The following is a 21,335-nucleotide window of genomic DNA, read 5'->3' on the forward strand; positions in this document are numbered from 1 at the left end:
TAAGTAGAGTTGTATTTGTTGAAAATAAGAGTATTTATTTAGTTGTATCTGTTTAGATAGCTTGAGCAAAAGTTTATATTTAGTTGACCAAATGGCTCGTGTGCAAAGGCTGTGTTCGGTGTTCGGTGTCCATCTGAGATAAAAACCGTTTTTGTCTGAGATGTGTCTAAAATTGAAGTAACCAAACAGAATCATTGAACAGCTCGTTAAATCTCACATGAAGTCTCGCGTACCAAGGCGGATGATGAAATAAGCGCGAAGTGAACCTGTCAGTACCTTTGTCAGGTTCTAAGTATTGGAAAAAAAATATAGCATTTTAAGATTTAGTTTAATTCAATTCTTGATATAATATAAACAAGAATATATATAAATAGTCAATATTGACTAAATTTTGACTAGCTTCGATGAGTCTCAATTAGATTCGAGTAGGGTCCGACTAGCTCCGATAAGTTCCAACTAGATTCGACTATTACTCGAGTAGAATTCGACTAATAGCAATGTACGTATCGAATGGTAATGTGTAATGCAAAGGTCCTCGTGATGTCAAAGAAGTATACGATGACGAAGATGATGAAGTAGTCGAAGTAGATCGTGATGATGTAGAGAAAGCAGATCGTGAGCAGTTGCGATGTGCGCTTTTCAAGAACTTTATTCGCCCTCTCCTAGTGAAAGATCCCAAGAGGGACGGGTTTTAGAGATCTGCTCTCCTGTTCGTCGGTGAACGCTGATATAGCAGGATAGAGTAGACTACGTGTGATGGCATAGCAAAGAGAAATTGGCAAAATCCTAATTACGTATATAGTTTGTGATAACGACTGACAGATATATATAGAATCACGTGATTGATATATGTCACGATCAGACTTTTAACCAACACAAGTGACAAACAGCAAAAGAAAACTGCAAAAGAAAAAACCACATGTGTAAGCAACTGGACCCGATTTTGGCGAACCATTCACACAGGTGACGCGCGCCCCGCACCCTCCACCCTGCTCCAGTAAGGCGAACGAGCGTGCATGTTTTCTTGACCCTCTCATCCACACATCCTAAGTGAGAGAAAAAGAGAATCCCTTTTAAATCATCTCTCTCCACCTTTATTAGTAAGATAAGACTAAAAGATACACTCCACCTTCACATAGTTAGATCTTTAAAATTTATTTAAAATTTTACAAATATAATAGACCAAGCTCATATATTCTAACATCATATATTCTAACACTCAGTTCGGTCCGAGGACCAGACATATTGCAAGTGCAGTTTTAGCCATTTCTGGGAAAATAAATCCACAAGAATCGCCAGGAAGATCTCGATTCGGAGAGCAAAACCATACGGGAATATCGTAAGGCTTTTAGATCCAGTTTGGTGTCATAGCACGATAAATCAGTTAGCAAAGTAATGTGGTACAAGCGTTCTCAACAAAAAAAATTGAACAGTCTTACACCGGAGCTTAATGGCCTCACACCACATCCTCGTAATGGCGTACACCACCCCAGCACCCTGGGATGGTCCAGATATTTACAACAAATGATATACCGGGATTCCCAATTTTGCCTTACGGCAACGTTTCTGCAACAACACTCCGCCTCGCTCTACAGTTTGTAACTGTACGCTCTATATAAACAAAGAAAAAAAAAACGCTAAACATTACATCTCTGAGTTGCATCCACCTCCCCCCGCATTCACATCATGACCTCGGCATCGGACCTCATGTATGCTCTCCAGTCATGAGCTGCCCCTCAGCCTCTCCAGTCTCTCCAGATGAGACTTGAGCCAGGCAAACTCGTGCCTCATCCTCTCCATGTGCACTTCGGCCAGCTGCATCTCCTCGCTTAGCAAGCTTAGTCGCTTTCGCATCCACTCTATGCTTTCTTTGCCACTGAAGCTTTCAGCGGAGGTCCCATGGGGAACCATTTGGACCTGGGGGGTCCTAGTTAGTAGAACTATGATGGTTACCTGCAGCAGAGATTTTGTGTCAAAACAATTTTGCGAAAAGAGATGCTTGATTTAGTATTTTGATGCCACTGATTATGTTCAGATTCTTTCTTCGGTAAGTGTGTTCAATTCATCCATTGTTCATCATAAATTCTGTAATCGACCTACTGAATGCTCAAATAATTAGCAAGAAAAACCAAGAGTAGACCATATATTCTGTAATAAAATGCATCCACATAAACGTCCAAAATACTTGCCTGCATTAAGATAATGATGGCCACTAGTGCCACCACGAGCACTGGACCAAGTTGGCTCGATCTCATAAACGATGATAGTGAACCCCACAATTCTTGTGAAGTGGATGCTATAGAAGAATCTCTTCCTATTCTCTGCTGCTGGTCTTGAATAGGAGGAATGAGGCTTCTCACGCCAGATTCATCCTGTGCAGAAGTCACCTTTGGAACTGTATTTTCTAAAGTATTTTCCCCATTTGCTGTAGCCCCTGATTGAAGATCAGCATTAGTTAAGCTGGAAGCGCCTGTAGGAGTGAATGAATGGCCACTTAAATTGTTTCAGAACTTTGTGTTTGCAGTGAAAGAGGATTTATTTCGGATCAACCAAAGTTGAACTGTAGCAAATAATTGACACACAAACTACAGATACAAACCTTTTGATCGAGAGTTGCTCTCCTGCTTCAAAAGATCATGACCCTGAAAACATGCAATGGAAATATTATATATAGCTTGAAATGAAACCAACAATTATAGCAATATCATGGGATGACAAAAGTCATACAAGATTAATCCAGAGCCCGAAAACTTCACGGCATTCATCTTTTGTTGACTGCTCTATCTTCCCTGCGATATAAGAGTTTTAAAGAATAAGCAGCAGCGATGCCATGAGTCAGAAATAAATGACATATTTATGCTTGGGAGTTGCAATAAACTAATTGCATGAACATACACAGGCAATGATAGTTTAGAAGTAACATACACAGGCAATGCAGGTTTCTCCAACTGCTTACAAGTTATAACTGCAAGGAGGATCTTGCCACTATGCTCCAGCTTTTCAGTTGTGCCATTTGTAACCAAGTAAACCATTTTATTAATACTGAGATGCACAATTTCGTACATTCATTCAACTGTGTGACTATAAAATACACCGTAAAAAATAGGAAGAAAAAGTGTGCCTCTATTGTTAAAATATACGGCTCATATGAGCAAATTATGTTCAGGTTTATCAACACATAAACTGAAAATTCCCATGAAAGAACACATAAGCTTGTAAAAGCCAAACAAACAGCTTAAAGTTGGCATGACTCGAAGTAACAAACTTTCCAGGGAAACTACAGTGGGGGTATATTCAGCTGGCATATAAGCAAGACCAAATGAGTCCTACATATGGTTCGAACTAGCAAACTTTCCTCGGTTCATTTAGTTGGTCGTTTTCTTCCGTATTTGTCATGACACATATGTTATTTCCTCGTGTGGGTGTGGGTTGAGTGGTGTTTTTGTACTGTGCTCTTTGTATAATGTTTCTCTTTTATTCTTCTTTAATGAAATGACACGCAGCTTTCCTGCACGTTCAAGGAAAAAAAAAAGACCAAATGAGTCCTAAGAATATTGAGTAACATTATGAACGTCCAGGAGCATTCAGGATACAAGGATGGATCCTAATTCTACATATGGTTCGGACTGGAGCATTTATGATACAAGGGATGTATCTTACCTCTAAATATGGTTCTCTTTGAGAAGGCCACATTAATATATATCCTGAGGTAACAACTGCTCCCATCTAGGCTATCTGGTTCAACATCCCAGATCCCCTGTATAGAGTAGGTAACAATAAGTTCACACAGTGGAAAGAACAATATTATGTCGCGAACAACAGAAATTTATAGAAGAGAAATAGAAATAAATAATTACATCCATTGAGAAAAAATCAAAAACTAATATTCCATTGACCAAAAGAAGGTGGAATTCATTTTCGTGACAATGCTGGTTTCGATACCCATGTCTATTCTTGAAATGGTAGAATTAATAGTAGCTCTGGTTTTTAGCTATTTTGATTCACCAACAAGCTTTTGCTTCACTTTTTGCTCAGCTTTGATTCAACAATCGAGTCCATCACCATTATTGAGGAAAGACCACACACACACATATATAGGGCTGGAAAAAAAGCTCGAGGCTCACGAGCTAGCTTGGGCTCGTGGAGGCTTGGCTCGGCTCGTTGTCCAAACGAGCCGAGTCTGAGCCTCCTCATTAGCTCATTTCATTTACCGAGCTGAGCCAAGCTAGCTCGTGAGCAGCTTGCGAGTCAAACCAAGCCCGTGGCGTCTTCCACTGACGTCATCGCCAACGAGGGACGAGGTGGCGAACTGGCGATGGCCACACTGCGGTGGGCAACACGGGAGGGTGAGGTGAGCCAGCGCTGCGGTGGACGCACGGCAGCGCGGTAGATGGCGAGGTCCTGCGTCGGGCGTTGGCGGACGGCGGGGTCCAGCGTTGAGCATTGACAGCATAGCGAAAGGCACGGTTTGGTGGCACGGTGGATGGCGGGGGACGTCATCGGGTGGCGGAGCAGTGACTGGCGGATGCCGATGTCGGGCGGCGACGCAGTGGACGGGTGGCAACGACGAATTTTCTCACGAGGAAACCCTAGCTTTGGCCGCCGAGTGAGTGGGCTGGGCCGGCCATGGGCTGGTGGCCTGGTAAGCTTTGGCTCGCGAGCTTTATAGAGCCAGCTCGAGCTTGGACCGAGCCCAAACCGAGCCCCCTTTCTAGCTCGTTTCCTTTACCGAGCCGAGCCCGAGCTAGGCTCAGCTTGGCTCGTTTCCAACCATATATATATACAGCGAGTGTATTCTGGCATGTGTACGGCGAGTCTATTTTGCGCCTAGGCGCACTGTAGTTCACTGTTGCGCTACCCCAGTTACAACTCAAACGGTGAGTCTATTTTGCGCCTAGGTGCACTGTAGTTCACTGTTGCGCTACTCCAGTTACAACTCAAAAAACTGTTAGTTACGACTAAGAAAATAGTCGACAGTACAAATAGTTAAGTTACGATCATATGATAAAAGGTATATAATTACAACTAGAGAAGATATCTAAATTACGACCATATATATTTGTAGTAACTGACCTATCTTGTGGACTGCAACTATACTGCTTTTGGGATCTTAACTGGGGGGTGTGCGCAAAGGTGAATAAGTTATGATCATATAACAAAAAGTACATAATTACGACCAGAGAAGGTATCCGAGTTACGACCATATATATTTGTAGTAACTGACGTATCTTGTGGATCGCAACTATACTGCTTTTGGGATCGTAACTGGGGGTGTGCGTAAAGCGTAGAGGTGAACTACGTTGTGCCTAGGCGCAGAATAGACTTACGCTGCGCCATTGCGACCACCGAGCCAACTTCTTCCCACGCGCGCCCCAGTTGCAACTCAAAAAAACTGTCAGTTACAACCCGCTAAGCAGATCAGTTACAACCACGTACAGATCCATCTCACCCACCAGAGCTGCATGCGGGAGATTTTGTTGATTCGAATAGTTAAAATGCAATATCTCTAGAACCACATATCCGATTTTTGATCCGTTTGAAGCATGTTGGAAAAAATACGCTTAATAAAATAAGATCCATAAAGGCTATATTTTGATGAAATTTTACGATCGTTATACAGTTACAACATGGTAGACATCCAGTTGCGATTTGTGTTATACTGCATTTACATCTTGGGATCGTAACTGACATATCTTGTGGATCGTAACTATACTGTTTTTAGGATAGTAACTGAAGGTGTGCGCAGAGATGAATAAGTTACGATCACATAACAAAAAAGACATAATTACGACCAGAGAAGGTATCGAGTTACGATCATATATATTTGTAGTAACTGATATATCTTGTGGATTGCAGCTATACTTCTTTTGGGATCGTAACTGAAGGTGTACGCAGAGGTAAACAAGTTACGATCACATGATAAAAAATACATAATTACGACTAGAGAAGGTTACCGAGTTGCGACCATACATATTTGTAGCAATTTATATATATATACTACATATCTATTATGTGTCTAGACGCAATGCAATCCGCTGTTGCGCCATTGCGGCCACCTACTATGATATACCACATAAATGAATTGGATATACTCCTTTGTCACTATGATTATACTTATATACTCATTCTAAGATACTCCAATATGAACTACATGAAAAAATAGAAAAAAGTCTATCAATTTTATTAAATTTTGATAATACCTCTGTATTTGTACATAAAATGTAATACACTCAACAAAATATGTGCAAACCACTAAAAAAACTATACATACCACTTGTATGATTTTATATATTTACATACTCCATGTACATACCATTTATCACATGAGATACTTCCTATGTAATGAGGTATGTATGTAGGAGTACATACTCCCGGAAGTACCAAATATAATATATTCACAAGCACACACCATACAAAATGAAGCCACTGATCCATTTCAAGTGAAGTTAACACAGAATTGTATAAATAACACATGTTGAGCTATGTCCAGTATAACGAAAAAAACATAAATCTCAAATTGTTTATTGGACAAAAGCAATTTGAAGTTAGATAAACCAACAATATCAACTGCATTGTGGATTACTTACCTCAACAGTGAAATAGTCACCATATGGTGCATCACCAATTGACTGAGAGGTTTGAATTACTAGATGCCTGTGAACAAGTAAAAAAATGAAATACCAGGAAATTTTAACAACAATTATTCTTCAGGAGGGAAACATAAAATGTAAGAAAAAAGAATATGCTAAAATAAACAGGAAAGAAGAATAGATTGTAGGTAGCACACAATTATCTACGAATGCAAATGATAATTGCGTGAATATTAATTAACACAAAAGCTGACGTGTGTACATCGGATTACAAGGTTAAGACATGCAAACTGCAATCGACTGCCATGAAGGTACAACCTAATCGAGCTAAAACCCAAATAATCAATAGGAAAATAAGAACAAATATGAATTTTCTTCTGCTATAAAGCAAAGTTGATTCAAATCAACATAAAGCTGGCACAGAAATAATTGCTGACACTCCATCTCAATTTTGCTACATAATCATCTAAAAGTTTAAACAACACACCATTTGACTGAATGTGAATGGAACTGAAAGACTAACCTGTTTTTGTAAACACTAAGTTTCTGCACCTCCTGACAAGTCCCAAATTTTGCACCTAAAGGCAAGTTAGAACATACTATGAAAATCTAAAGCAATTAATAGCATATGACATCTTCGATGTCAATCAATTCATTCAATAGAACTGTTGGCAGAAAGATCAACATACCAAGATAAATTTTGATTGGATGCAAAAATGAGATATCCCTTACAAGTCCTCCCTGCTCATCCGAACACCATTTGGAGCAACTAAATTCTGCAGGTCATCCAGATTTCAGTTCAACATATGCCTATTAACCAAAAGGTGCTAATTGAATAAGGGAAATATAAACTGGTATTAACCTTTGTCACCACACTGTTTGTGGAAATCATCCAGAAAGCCAAAAGCACCATCAGACAATAAAAAATTAAAGAGGACCTCCACAGACACCTGTTGTTAGGATGTTAGTGCCTGAAGTTATGTCAATACCACTATAAACAAATGAAATTTACAAACCTGAAACTTTGACTCCACGATCATAGTATATGACTCAGGTACTGTGAGAAAATGCATGATGGTCGTTTAGCAAAACAGTCATGGAAGGAATGACTAGCAAAACAAGAAACGAAGAAGAAAAAGGAAGATCACAACAAACCATTAGGAGCATCATCATCAACTGGCCCCAGACTGAATGGGTTAAGTGCAATGATGTTGTCTTCGATTATATCCTCCTGCACTTCTGAAAACCTTTGGGAAATATTGATGTCTGAATCACCACTATCAGCACCACTACTCGTGACAGCTGTACCAATAACAGGCCTACAGTCCAATAAGTTTGTATCAAGAACTATAAATACTAATAAAAGAGAAAGGAAGTTCATTTGAAGATGTGAAACCCAAGTGCAAAGAATTTTTGTTCAGAATGCAAAAACCTGTCCAGTGGTGATGAATCTTCTTCTTTGGACTCCTTTGCTCCTTCCAATAAAACATAACCATTCTCTTCACTGCTACTTGCTGACTTAGTATCCTACAGTGCGGTAAAGAGCAGATGTGAATTAACAGTTTAGAAACAAACAACTCCTAAGCGGCAACTCCATGTCGACAAATTGAAGTTACCATGTGGTCATTAACGACAAAGTAGACTAACCTGACGTTCGAGGAGCACTCTTGCATCACTAACATGATGTTCCCAACCATCCACTATAATTCGATAGGCTTCATCACGCGACATGAAAGATCCAAACAAGTGCTGCAAGTAACTCAACATGAGTGCAAGAGATTTAACAATGTAATACACAAGAAATTTAGAGAATTCCTCACCCTTTTACTACCAGCAACAATTTCAATGGCATTAGGGAAAATGGCAGCTGTCTTTGCTTTACGAACATCAGTCACCTCTTGCAAAGGTATTGTTTTCTGGACAAAAAGAACAATGGCAGAGTATTTCTGGGATTGCAATTAAGCAAACTAGAACAAAAAATGATGGTATTGTCTTCAGATCAATTATTACCTTCGTCTCATATCCAAAAATGTTAGAGTAGAAACATATATGGTGAAGAAATAAATACATATGCCCCTGCAGGATAACACACATTTAGCAACAAAAAGACATTAAGAATGTGGTAACTAAAAATTACATTTTTTTCAAAAAAAAAATGAATTCTCCAGATTTGCAAATTAATTTCACTGTTCAACAGTTGTCAGATTACCTAGTAGACTTTTAGGCACAGGGCACTCATTAAAAGCATTAATGAAATCGAGAGGTATAATAATACATGAAGTGAAAAAATACATGTAAGGTAGCAAGAGTAGCGGATGGCCATGCACATTTAATTTTAAGAAGGTAATACCTCCATTTTATTTTTTATCTGACGTTTTAGGAGTAGAGAAGTGTTCTACGTCATTTGACGGTATAGGGTTTCAAGAAGACTAGAAGAGGCATAGTTACACATTAAGAAAATACCCCTAACTCATTTATTGCGCACTACATTTTTATAAGACTAAAATATGTTCGTTGTTGGTCACTAGCAGAAAGCAACGCAAATTCAACATGGCATGTGGTCATATTATGTTTTTGCCTTAGTAAGTAAGCACAAGTCTAAAATATCAAATAAAATGAACTGATATAGTAGATGTCTTTCTCAACTTTTGAGGCATCGTGTTATCAATACATTTATGTATTTGTTTAAAACATGATACTGGGAGATTCTCTAACTGGATGGAGTAGACTAGACTTGCCACACTAGCATGGGTAAAACAAATTCCGTAACAAGATTAAGTTTTGATGGATTAAGCTTAATTAATGCCTTTCTGTGATGCTCATATTTCTATTTCTAGGCACAGATTCGAACTGAATAACTGTTTAGGGTACATGCCATAAACCAAATTCAATCAGAGCTAAATCTGGACCAAATGAGCTGCCTGCTGCATAAATTAGATTGAATTTAACTCTGATATAGTTGATTCTTAGCATACGCGTGACGGATCATCCCACAACAAAACTAAAATATTCACTAAATACATGTAGCTTATGAACATACCCAGGGAGTCATAATGGATGTTAGATACATGTATATACCATATATTCATATTATTATGGAGGAAATTGTGTAGTAAGCCGCAAGAAGACAGAATGATGTCACAAAGAAGTACCTGAAAGAGAATATTTTCTTGGAGAGCGCAATTAAAATCTTGCACAAGAACCTGGAAAACACCAAATGTTGAATAAAAAGCAAACAACAAACTGCATGCTCACTTGCAACCATGAAAGGTTACAATCCAAATGGCACTCACGGAAATCAGTGTTTTGCTCTATTTAAGCGGACATGATAGTTTATAAATATTATCCCATGGCAAACCCCTAAAGAAATTCGTTGAATTGCCCTTGAATCAAAAGATGAACTTGATGACAGGCCACGTTAGCTTGGCACTTGGTTCAAGGATTATCTATCAAAATCTACCTATAAGACTACCATGCAATCAACTATTCAGCCAAATTAATAAGTATCACCACTCAAAATGCACCTATTAGATGGTAATTCGATCAACTGTCAACTAAATCAACGCCCATGAACCCACAAATTTCGTACCGAATAAAGGCAAATCCTCAAAAAAATCAGTCACAAGTGTTAGCAAATATCTCCTGCGATCCTATCGCTTAGCACGTATCTCGGCCTGCTCCTGCAGATCCTATTCTCTCGCTTGGACTTGCCTTGCATGCCGCCCCTTCCTTGCATGGAGGACCAGCCTGCCGTGCTTGCCGCCCTTGCCTTGCATGCATGCCGCGCTCCCGCACCAGTCTTGCATGCCCAGAGCGGCTCTCACGCACCCTTCACGCCCAGCCTGCCGTTTGTGGTTTAGGCTATATATTGTACTGTATACCTCTGAGTACAATAATTCAATTGTTATGCGTGAACTATATCGCTCTCATGGTATCAGTGATTTTCCTATCCTGTGACCTACCGCTTCCGCTCACCTTTCCCTAACCGATCTCACCATGTCCGACGCCGAGCACGCCGCCGCTGCCGAGCGTGCTGCTGCCGATCAGGCAGCCGCCGCCGACAGAGAGCGCCAGCGCTCCCTCCTCACCGACGCCGCTGACGCCGCCGCCCAAGCTGCCTCCGACGCCCAGGCTCGCGTGCGTGCCGCCGCCGCTCTCGAAAGAGAGCGCGAGGCCGCCGTCGCCCTAGAGCGCGAGGCTTCCGCGGCCGGTCAACGCGCCGCCCTCGGGGCGCCCGGCGACAATATTGTGCTTCCCCATGGCGACCAGCACGATGACGCCGCCTCCTTCGAGGCCCTCGCCGTGGCTAACCTCCACGCCCAGGCCGCCGGTGTTCAAAACATCCGCGCCCTGGTGCCGGTTGTTCTGGACCCGTCTTCGTCCCACTACAACAAGTGGCGCGATCTTGTTCTTCTCACCCTCGGTCGCTACTCTCTCGCCGACCATATGATGACCGACGCCGTCTTCCCCAACAATCCGGCGTGGCACCGCATGGACTGCGTCGTGCTGTCCTGGATTTACGGCACCGTTTCCCCCGACCTCATGGACGTCGTTCGTGTTCGAGGGAACACCGCACGTACAGCCTGGCTAGGCATCGAGCACCAGTTCCTCGGCAACCGCGAGACCCGAGCCCTTCATCTCGACGCCGAGTTTCGCACCTTTGCGCAGGGCGATCTCTCCGTCACGGAGTACTGCTGCAAGATGAAGAGCATGGCAGATGCGCTCGCTGACCTCGGAGAATACATCCCTGACCGCACCTTGGTCCTGAATGTTCTCCGCGGTTTGAGCGGCAAGTTCGCCTACATGACTCCACACTTCAAGCGGCAGCGCCCCTTCCCGACCTTCAGCGAAGTTCGCGACGATCTCCTCCTCGAGGAGCTCACGGCGTCGGCTGCCTCGTCTACTCTGTCGACCGCCCTGCTCGCCACGACGCCCGGGAACGCGAAGGGCCCCGGTGGACCTCCGGGTCCTCCTGCTCCAAAGGGAGCCTCCTCCGGCCACCCACCACGCCCCCCCCCCCCCGCGCAGAGCAGCTCGACGGCCGGGTCTGGCTCCGGTCAACGTCGCCGCCGGGGCAGCGGCAACGGTGGCAAGGGCGCCGGCCAGTCCAACTCCGATCAGTCGAGCGCGCCTTGGCCATCCTTCTACAACCCGTGGACCGGCACAATTCAGATGTGGCCCGGCCCACAGGGTCCCTCTGGCGGCTCGCCGCACCGCCCTCGCCCGCCCGCGCCAACGACCTTCCAGCCGCCGCAGGCTCTGGTTGCCGCGCCGGGGTCCTTCGGCTACCCTATGGTGCCTCTGCAACAGCCCGGCCTACACCCTCCGGCACTCGGCGCCCCGGCCATCCAACCGCCCTCGACGTCGTCGCCATGGACTCCCTGGGCTGGAGTCTCCTGGGACCAACAGACGCTAGCCAACGCGTTCAGCACCATGACCGTCAACTCGCCCTCCACTGGCGAGTGGATCATGGACTCCGGCGCCTCCTCGCATCTGACTCCCGACACCGGTAACATCTCCTTGTTTCACCAGCCGCGTTCCTCCTTTCTTCCTCCATCATCGTTGGCAACGGGTCTACTCTGCCTGTCACGCACACTGGCCACACCGTCCTACCCGTCCCCCTTTATCTTAATAATGTTCTTGTCGCTCCAAACATTATTAAGTCTCTTATTTCTGTGCGCCAGTTTACCACTGACAATCACTGCTCTGTTGAGTTTGACCCGTTTGGCCTCTCCGTGAAGGATCTTCGTTCCAGGAACGTGATCGCCAGGTGCAATAGCTCCGGTCCACTCTACACCCTGCATCTGCCCGTGTCGCGCCCGCAGCCTTGCGCCCTACTCACCGGTGTCTCCTCCACCATCTGGCATCGCCGTCTCGGACATCCCGGCCACGAGGCGCTCTCCAGCCTTGCTAGTGATTTATCCCTTCCATGTAATAAAATTACTAGTGACTATTTGCCATGCATGTCAACTTGGTCGCCACATACGTTTGCCATTCCCTCGTTCTGTCTCTCGAGCTATCAAGATTTTTGATCTTATTCATTGTGACCTGTGGACCTCCCCTGTTCTGAGCGTGTCCGGTTACAAATATTATTTGGTCATTCTTGATGATTACTCGCACTTTGCTTGGACGTTTCCTTTACGCCTCAAGTCTGATACTTTTTCCACCTTGGCTAACTTTTTTTCCTATGTGGCTACCCAGTTCTCCTGCACCATCAAAAGTGTCCAATGCGACAACGGACGCGAATTTGACAATTCGTCCGTTCGCAACTTCTTCCTCACGCATGGCGTTGCCCTTCGCATGTCCTGCCCCTATACCTCTCAGCAGAACGGTAAAGCTAAACGCACTCTTCGCTCTCTCAATAACATTGTGCGCTCGCTTCTGTTCCAGGCATCACTTCCGCCTTCCTACTGGGTCGAGGGTCTCCACACAGCCACCTATTTATTCAATCGCCTCCCCACAAAGACCCTCCCCTCCGGCACTCCCTTCTTCGCTCTACATGGCAACCACCCATCATACGCCCATCTTTGGGTCTTCGGCTGTGCTTGCTACCCCAATCTCTCCTCCACCACATCCCACAAACTAGCACCTCGCTCCTCTCTATGCGTCTTCCTGGGATACTCTTCCGAACACAAGGGTTACCGATGTCTCGACCTTGCCTCTAACAGAGTCATCATCTCTAGGCATGTCGTCTTTGACGAGACGCAGTTTCCCCTTTCGGGCGCCACCAAATCGCGTCCCAGCGACCTCGATTTTTTATCTGACATTGCGGACCAGTCGGCGCCTATTGGCCCGCCTCCTCGACCGTTGCTTTCTGCAGGATCTCACCGCTCCGTGCCCTCGACGACCGACCCCGCGCCCACCGTGGCCGCTGCGGCTCCACATGCCGCGCCCACGCCGCGCGCCTTGGCGTCCCCGTCAACTCTCGGAGCAGCGGTCCCCCAGCATTCAGCATACGCGCCACGCGCGGCCTCGACGTCACCAACCTGCACGCTACGCGCAGCCACGACGACTCCGGTCACCGCGCCACACGCGGTCGCGATGCCTCCCGTCGGCGCGCCACGCGCGGCCTCGGCATCCCCAGACGGCGCACCTCAGGCGGCCTCGGCGGCCCCAGACGACGCCCCTCAGGCGGCCTCGGTCTCCCCAGCCAGCGCGCCACGCGCGGCCGACGCCCCAGTCACCGCACCACGCGCGGTTGCAATGTCTCCCGCCGGCGTGCCACGCGCGACCTCGGCGTCTCCAGCCGGCGCGCCCCAGACAGCCTCGGCGTCCCCAGTGGCGCTGCCCCGTCTTGTTGCGACACGCACCAGCCTGCGCTCCACCGCCCCCGTCCCTCCTGTCGCCAATGCACATAGCATGGTTACACGCGGGAAGGCGGGATTTCGGGTGGAAACTGATCCGCTTCTCCTTCAGGCGGTCACCATGTCACCACTACCGAAGACTTACCGCAGCGCGCTCGCCAACGTCAACTGGCGCGTTGCGATGACCGAGGAGTTCGACGCCCTCCAGGCCAACAACACCTGGGATCTTGTTCCCCGGCCTCCCGGCGTCAACGTCATGACCGGTAAATGGATTTTCAAGCACAAGTTCCGTGAAGATGGCACCCTGGATCGACACAAGGCACGCTGGGTTCTTCGTGGCTTCACCCAGCAGCCTGGTGTTGACTATGATGAGACCTTCAGTCCGGTTGTGAAGCCGGCGACTGTCCGCACCGTGCTGTCTCTCGCCCTAGCTCGTGACTGGCCCATACATCAGCTCGACGTCAAGAATGCCTTCCTCCATGGGACCATCTCTGAGACGGTATACTGCTCCCAGCCGACTGGTTTCGCCGATTCCTCGCATCCTGACTGGGTCTGCCATCTCAACAAGTCCCTCTACGGTCTCAAGCAGGCCCCGCGCGCCTGGTACAGTCGTTTCGCCACCTATCTATTCAACTTGGGTTTCGTTGAGGCAAAGTCAGACACCTCTCTTTTCATCTTTCGTCGCGGCACCGAGACTGTGCACCTCCTGCTTTATGTCGACGACATCGTGCTGACAGCCTCCTCCCCGGCTCTACTTCGTCAGACCATCACGGCTCTTCAGCATGAGTTTGCCATGAAGGACCTGGGTGCTCTACATCACTTTTTGGGGATTTCCGTCCACAGGTGCTTGGCTGGCTTGTTCCTCTCTCAGCGGCAGTATGCTTTGGACATCTTGGAGCGTGCAGGCATGACTGATTGCAAGCCTTGCACCACGCTAGTTGACACTCAGTCTAAGATGTCTGGCACCGACGGTTCTCCTGTCAGTGATCCGACTCACTATCGCAGCTTGGCAGGCGCTCTGCAGTATCTGACCTTCACTCGCCCGGACATCTCCTACGCTGTTCAGCAAGTATGGCTATATATGCATGATCCTCGGGAGCATCATCTCGCCGCTGTGAAGCGCATTTTGCGCTACCTCCGCGGGACCGTCGATCATGGCCTTCTTCTTCACCGATCTGCGCCTAATGACCTTGTTGTCTACTCCGACGCCGACTGGGCCGGCTGCCCCGACACACGCAAGTCCACTTCGGGCTACGCTGTCTTCTTGGGAGCCAACCTGGTCTCGTGGTCGTCGAAGCGGCAGCAGACCGTCTCTCGATCCAGCGCGGAGGCCGGGTACCGCGCTGTGGCCAACGGCGTCGCCGAGGCCACCTGGCTTCGTCAGCTTCTTCAGGAGCTCCACAACCCTCTTCCTCGGGCTACGCTGGTCTACTGCGACAACGTCAGCGCCATATACCTGTCGACGAACCCCGTCCAGCACCAACGCACCAAGCATGTGGAGATTGATCTCCATTTCGTCCGCGAGCGGGTCGCCATCGGTGATGTCCGAGTTCTCCATGTGCCGACTACATCTCAGTTCGCCGACATCTTCACCAAAGGGCTACTGGCATCCGTCTTCAACGAGTTTCGCTCCAGTCTGAACGTCTGCCACGCCGACGTACCGACTGCGGGGGGGGGGTGTTAGCAAATATCTCGTGCGATCCTATCGCTTAGCACGTATCTCGGCCTGCTCCTGCAGATCCTATTCTCTCGCTTGGACTTGCCTTGCATGCCGCCCCTTCCTTGCATGGAGGACCAGCCTGCCGTGCTTGCCGCCCTTGCCTTGCATGCATGCCGCGCTCCCGCACCAGTCTTGCATGCCCAGAGCGGCTCTCACGCACCCTTCACGCCCAGCCTGCCGTCTGTGGTTTAGGCTATATATTGTACTGTATACCTCTGAGTACAATAATTCAATTGTTATGCGTGAACTATATCGCTCTCAACAAGCTCACAATTACGGCAAGGTTCCGCCGTATTATTCACTCATAATTCAACCAAACAGTGGACCGTAAAGCAGCGAATTAGTCACGATGTGGTTTATCCTAGAAAACGACCAGTGATAAAAAAAAAAGTCAAAGCCCCCACGAAATCAAATCCCCTCGATCCAAGTACGACCACTTGAACACTCGAATATCCCCAGAACAGAACGATCCCGATCCGAAGTCAACCCTCTAGATCGATTAGAAGAAGCAACCACGAACCACTCGACCCCGATCACCCCCGCATCGAATTACCTCGTCGGGTGACAGCCGGAACAGAAGCCTGTATTCCTCGCTCCTGCTCGCGAGAAGCGGGCTCTGCAAGATCGAAAGCAACCGTGCCACATGAGAAACCGAACGGGAGAAAAAAAAATTAGGTGAGATTCCGGCGGTGGTCGAATTCATACGCAAGCGAGCGCCACCCACCGATGCGTCGGAGGCGGAGAGCTGGTCCCCGGAGTGCGCGGAGGCCGGGGAGGAGGCCGCGGACGCTTCAGCGGCGGGTGGCGCCGGCGCGAGGCGCCGCGGCGGGGAGGCCGGCGAGGGCGCGGTGGTGGGGCTGGCGGTGGTGGCCCCTGCCCGGCTCGGGGAGGCGACCGCGGGTGACGCCATGCCGGAGGGCGCGGGCGCGGGCGCGGGCGAGACTGGGGCCAGGGAGGTAGCCTCGCGGCGCCGGTGGGGGTGGCCGCCGGCGAGCAAGCCGGGAAGAGGGGGAGGGGTGTGGTGGGAAGATTGAGAGAGAAAGGTAGGTGAAGTGAGAGAGAGAGAGAGAGAGAGAGAGAGAAGGGAGGAGGGGGGTTTGAATAAAAAAAAGCGAGGGCGGTGAGGAGGGCATGACGGTGACGTGTTCCGGGTCCAGCGTTCTGGGCTCTCGTGCTCCTCCGCCTTACTCTGCGGCAGTGGGTTCGGCCGTTCGAAGACGGAAACGGACTGTCACGCCTGTGGCACAGATGCCGGACTTGGAGAGCGGCCGTGAAGAGGCGGGAAGGCTCCAGGACGTCGGGCTGGCAAGGCGGGGACGCGTGGCGCGATGGCAGAAGCCCAACTCGCGTAATCCTTCTTCGACGTGGGCCGTGTGAACCTGGTGTGCGTGTGTTTAGGCCCGTGCCGGCCAGCTGTAATGGAGAGCGTTAAAAGGGGATGACCTTCTCGTGAGAGGGGTATAGTATCTTTATAATATTATTATAGTATCATTTAATATTATTATAGTATTAACTATTTTTTTATCTTCAACAGCTATCATAATTTCTACTTTTTATTATTTTTCTCTTTACTTCAAGTCCATATGTTAATCTGGATTAATGGTAATAAGAGAAAGAGAGAGTACCTTAAATTTAAAGTACCTCTCTACTTCCCCATCGATGTAGCAGTAAGAAAGGAAGCTGTTGGAGCCGTTTGCCGCATGGGACGATTGCAAAAAGTGCTACAGTAATGGAGATGGAGATCGGCACAGTATTTTGTAGCACATCAGCACAGTATTTTGTAGCACCCGTAGAACTCTGAACTTTTCTGAAGAACAAGAGCTCGTCTTCCTCCTAAATCCCCTTGCTGCCATCCTGATCCAATTCTCCTCTCAATCTTCTACCTATTCATGATCGGGACAGTAACACGGACGGAGGAGAAATAGAGCACAGATGGGTTCAGCGAATTGTTTGTAAGGTAGAATCATCTTGAGTTTACCCTAAAGAGTCATCTTTAGTTTTTTCCTTTTTATTATCTTTAGTTTTCTTTTAAACGAACTATAGCCCTAGAACAAATGTTGAACATCATGGTCACTGCATGGAACCGGTGTGTCCTAATCACTTGCCATAGGGTGCTCTTCCCATCGCATGGTCGCGATGAAGCAAATTCAAGAAATGAGTTTTGGGTATCTTGAGGTTGTCACCTCGCTTGGAGACACCAGGTCCGTATATTAACAAGTTCAACCTAGGCGACCACACAGGCCTCTAAAGTTTATTTTGTGTGTAATTAGTATTTCCTCCGTTCAAGAACCTATGACGTATTTTGTTTTAAAAAATATCAAAAGTAAACTTTAATCATTAATTTTTTTATAATATGTTGTCAGTTGTTATAGAATCAACGTTATATTAGAAAGTACTTAGAAATAAAAAATTATTAAAATAAATTTTGTATAATAAACATACTTATAATTTGACTAATTATTGATCAGAACTTCTAAAGTTTGACTTTTTCAAAATAAAATATGCCTTACATTTTTGAACATACAAAGTACTTAGTGATATTTGATGCAATTAGCAACATATCTAAAGTAAAGAAGCAATGCGACAACATTTACTCCCAATCTCTTTCTCTCCGCATATCCGTTTTGCTGCTCCCTCTACTCATTTTTTTTTTGTTGCTGTGCTGGCGAACACAGCTGTTGATTCCTGGATTTCTCCCCTCACTGGTAGCAATAGAACCATCTATTCCATTCTCATTTATTTAGTTGTATTATCTTTTGTGAACTAATATGTATAATTTTGTTCTTATCCCTTAACTTTTTAGAATATTCAATTGGGTTCTATGATGTGTCAACCTGTTTGGTTGATTACCACGTTGTACCATACTTGCCCAAAAGTTTGGTGTGCCATGATTTTTGGTAGACAAATCATTCGCTGTAACTATGGCAGGATTAGATGAGAAACTAGTCTATGACAATCGTGCCCTATTGAAGAGAAAGTTAGATACACCAGATGTCTAGCAGCGAACCAAACACAAGCCACAATGTTTGTTGAATTGTGGCCGCGAAACATACTCTTAGTGTTTGAAGACCTTTTTAGTATGACCATAAACATAATCTTTTGTATTGTAAGAAAAACTAGTGGTAACCTCACACGTTGCCGCAGGTGCAGAAATACATCCCTGTAGTTTGGACACAAACACAACAGTACATCTTTAGACATTGAGAAAATATTACACTAGAATTCACAGCTATATCGATTCAATGTAGTGTATGCATCAAGCAGTAGTTCTTTAGTTTGTGCCAGGGGAAATATAAACGTATAATATTATGTAACAAAATATCAAAATATTGAAATCACGCGCTGCCACAGGATAATCACTTGAAACCATATGAGTTTGGAGCAAAAAATATATGAGGTGCAACTATAGGTATTTGTTGAATAACTTCAAGGAGCATTAGAGGGACAAAAAGAGGAGGACATGGACTGGACCAATGTCTTCTCCCTTTTATAGCATCAATTAACAAAGTCAAGTTCTGGTCATATTAGAAAGCATGGCTCAACTTCCAAGCTACAAAGATGATTGCGCTCACTAGTGATGCAGCAAAACGCAAGAAAGCTTAGTTATCCAGTACTGACTCTGTTAGGCAACCTATAAAATCCGACAAAACGTGATTAGAAACTACGCTCTACTCAATTTTTTGCTGGAAAATATGAATGATGCTACTAAGGAGTTGAATCGGAAAAAAACGTGTTTCGTGCATCATTCTTCGTAGGACTTTCAAAGTCGTTAACCAACTAAATAACAAAATATTCCTCGCAAAAGAAAGGCTAAACTACAAAATATGTGATGTGGTGAATAGGAACAGTAAATAATATTTGTTAAGATTTATAAAACAATGCCCTTCAAAATTTGTAGATAATATCATATATGGTCAGTTTCTTACTACGAAAGTTTAGCTTTGGTCAAAAATTCTGGCAAAACATAACAATTGTTGTATGAAGATTGAGGCATGAATGTGGTTTGTTAAAAATGATGTGTGTAAAAGAAGAGGTTTATTCATTTCCTATTATAATTGCTGAAACTCTTAGTACAGAAAAACATGGAATCCTGAAGTATTGAGATCTTAATGCGGTGCATAAACAATTTTAGCAAATAAGGTGGGAGTATGCAAAGGTTACAACTGTTTAATTTAATTATTATATAAAAGCAGAGCAGAAAGTTGGCTTCACAATTGCAATCTTTTAGGAGTAAAAAGATGTGCGTGGAGAATCTGAACACAGCTCGATTTTTGTTTAAGTACGGTCACTACACATTGCCTAAAGTGGGCCAGTGAGCTGTTTTACCTGTACATGGTTTTTTTTTGATAAAGGTAACTGTTGAATTTGTGAAATATTTGAAGTCCTCAAACAAACTGGGGCCACATTAGCTAGCTAGTACCTGGAAGTCCCAAAAGGTTTCGTACATATGAGCTTTAATAAAAGCACAGGCACCGTTTAAGCCATATGCATATATTTTCATTAAAAATACAGAAGGTTATGTATCTTTAAAACTAACTGTTGTTTTATTTGGAGCTACCGGTAGCCATTGCTATTTGGAGCAAGTCCTTGTAATGTAGCAAAATAATTTTGGCAGGTCTATAGTATGGAAAGGGCTTACCATAAAAGCAGAAATACAATAGGAGGAACGTCATGCAATATATGTGAAGTGAGGTAGAGGGTACATAGCTGAATACCTCGAGCAGAACTAACAGCGCCAGCTTGACATGTCTTTGAAAATTCCATAGATGCTTCGCGCTTTCTGTGGGTGTCAGCAACGATTGATGATGATGGTTGCGACAAATATGTTATCAACAAAATAATACGCAAAAGGGGTCAATATCAGTAGCAATATGGTTTAAGTATGTAAAGCAGTTCTAGGCATGAAATTAAGCTAGATGGAGCAGGACATGACATATTACAGCTGGATGAAACAGATATAAACCAAACTCGATGGAGTGGGAGTGGGACATGACACAGCATGGCTCGATGAAATAAATGTAAACCAAATGGTGGCACAACTACAAAAAAAAAACACTAACCCGGAGGGCTCAGATGCAACTCATAATTGGAAACAAATGGCTCAATAACTGTGCCCTAGTCAGCGTGAGCTAAAGCACTATCACCAGGTAATGTAGAAGCATCACCAGGCAAAAACAGAAGCTGGCACTTGATTTTTTGCTGCGATGGAAGATGGAACCCCAACATGAAGTTTTTCGATTGATGGTTCTGAGCGGAGGTGGCAGGCTGGATTGACCTCTCACTGATAGAGACACCTAATTCATACATGACAAAAAGCAAATGCTTTTTTATTCTTATGGAAGAAAAAGATGGAAGCATGACTATATAAAATAAAAGGAAACTAACAATGTGCAACAGAAAATTTTAACTACGTACCATACGCGTAGTCTGTAAGAGCACCTTTCCTTTTATGATTTAATGCTGCCATTATCGGTTGGCCTTGATATGAGGCTACATTGAGGATACGCCAATCGACAATGTGCCCACTGGAAACCAACCACTTCAATCAAACATTCTTATGCCTAGATACCCTCCAAACCTGTTAGGTACAATGGAATGTAACAGGTTGCAAAAAACCACTTGCTCAACAGAACATAGCATATAACATAGCAATGGTGATATCAATTGTAAGTTTTTTCTTCTTCAACAATGCAAAAATAACACATAAAATAGTTATTATGT

General features: G+C 45.3%; 1 protein-coding gene across 3 annotated transcripts; it reads right to left on the bottom strand.

The window, feature by feature from the left end:
- Window positions 1-1,443: 1,443 nt before the first annotated feature.
- LOC133892388 (protein VASCULAR ASSOCIATED DEATH 1, chloroplastic-like) lies at window positions 1,444-16,677 on the bottom strand. Of its 3 annotated transcripts, none has more exons than XM_062333130.1 (18): window positions 16,339-16,677; window positions 16,168-16,230; window positions 9,743-9,793; window positions 8,601-8,666; window positions 8,411-8,506; window positions 8,238-8,339; window positions 8,023-8,117; window positions 7,746-7,909; window positions 7,607-7,647; window positions 7,453-7,540; window positions 7,280-7,366; window positions 7,114-7,168; window positions 6,588-6,654; window positions 3,661-3,757; window positions 2,728-2,789; window positions 2,600-2,642; window positions 2,190-2,425; window positions 1,444-1,953 (listed from the first exon to the last, which is right to left on the bottom strand). In XM_062333130.1, exons 1-18 carry the CDS (start codon window positions 16,522-16,524, stop codon window positions 1,723-1,725), a joined length of 1,830 nt encoding a protein of 609 aa, XP_062189114.1. In that variant the 5' UTR covers window positions 16,525-16,677; the 3' UTR covers window positions 1,444-1,722. The 3 variants fall into 3 exon arrangements, with proteins under 3 accessions (XP_062189114.1, XP_062189113.1, XP_062189112.1); XM_062333129.1 differs by having other exon boundaries at window positions 2,190-2,434; window positions 16,339-16,676; XM_062333128.1 differs by having other exon boundaries at window positions 2,190-2,470; window positions 16,339-16,676.
- Window positions 16,678-21,335: the final 4,658 nt, after the last annotated feature.

The sequence above is a fragment of the Phragmites australis genome, chromosome 15 (genome assembly GCF_958298935.1).
Source record: "Phragmites australis chromosome 15, lpPhrAust1.1, whole genome shotgun sequence".
Taxonomy (NCBI): Eukaryota; Viridiplantae; Streptophyta; class Magnoliopsida; order Poales; family Poaceae; genus Phragmites; species Phragmites australis.

What these genes read in the sequence shown, in the direction of transcription:
- LOC133892388 (XM_062333128.1), bottom strand. Translation starts at nt 16,524, where the DNA reads ATGGCGTCACCCGCGGTCGCCTCCCCGAGCCGGGCAGGGGCCACCACC. An exon ending in GAGTGCTCCTCGAACGTCAG is followed by an intron (nt 8,118 to 8,237) that starts GTTAGTCTACTT and finishes ACCGCACTGTAG; the next exon opens with GATACTAAGTCAGCAAGTAG. An exon ending in TCCAATCAAAATTTATCTTG is followed by an intron (nt 7,169 to 7,279) that starts GTATGTTGATCT and finishes ACTTGCCTTTAG; the next exon opens with GTGCAAAATTTGGGACTTGT.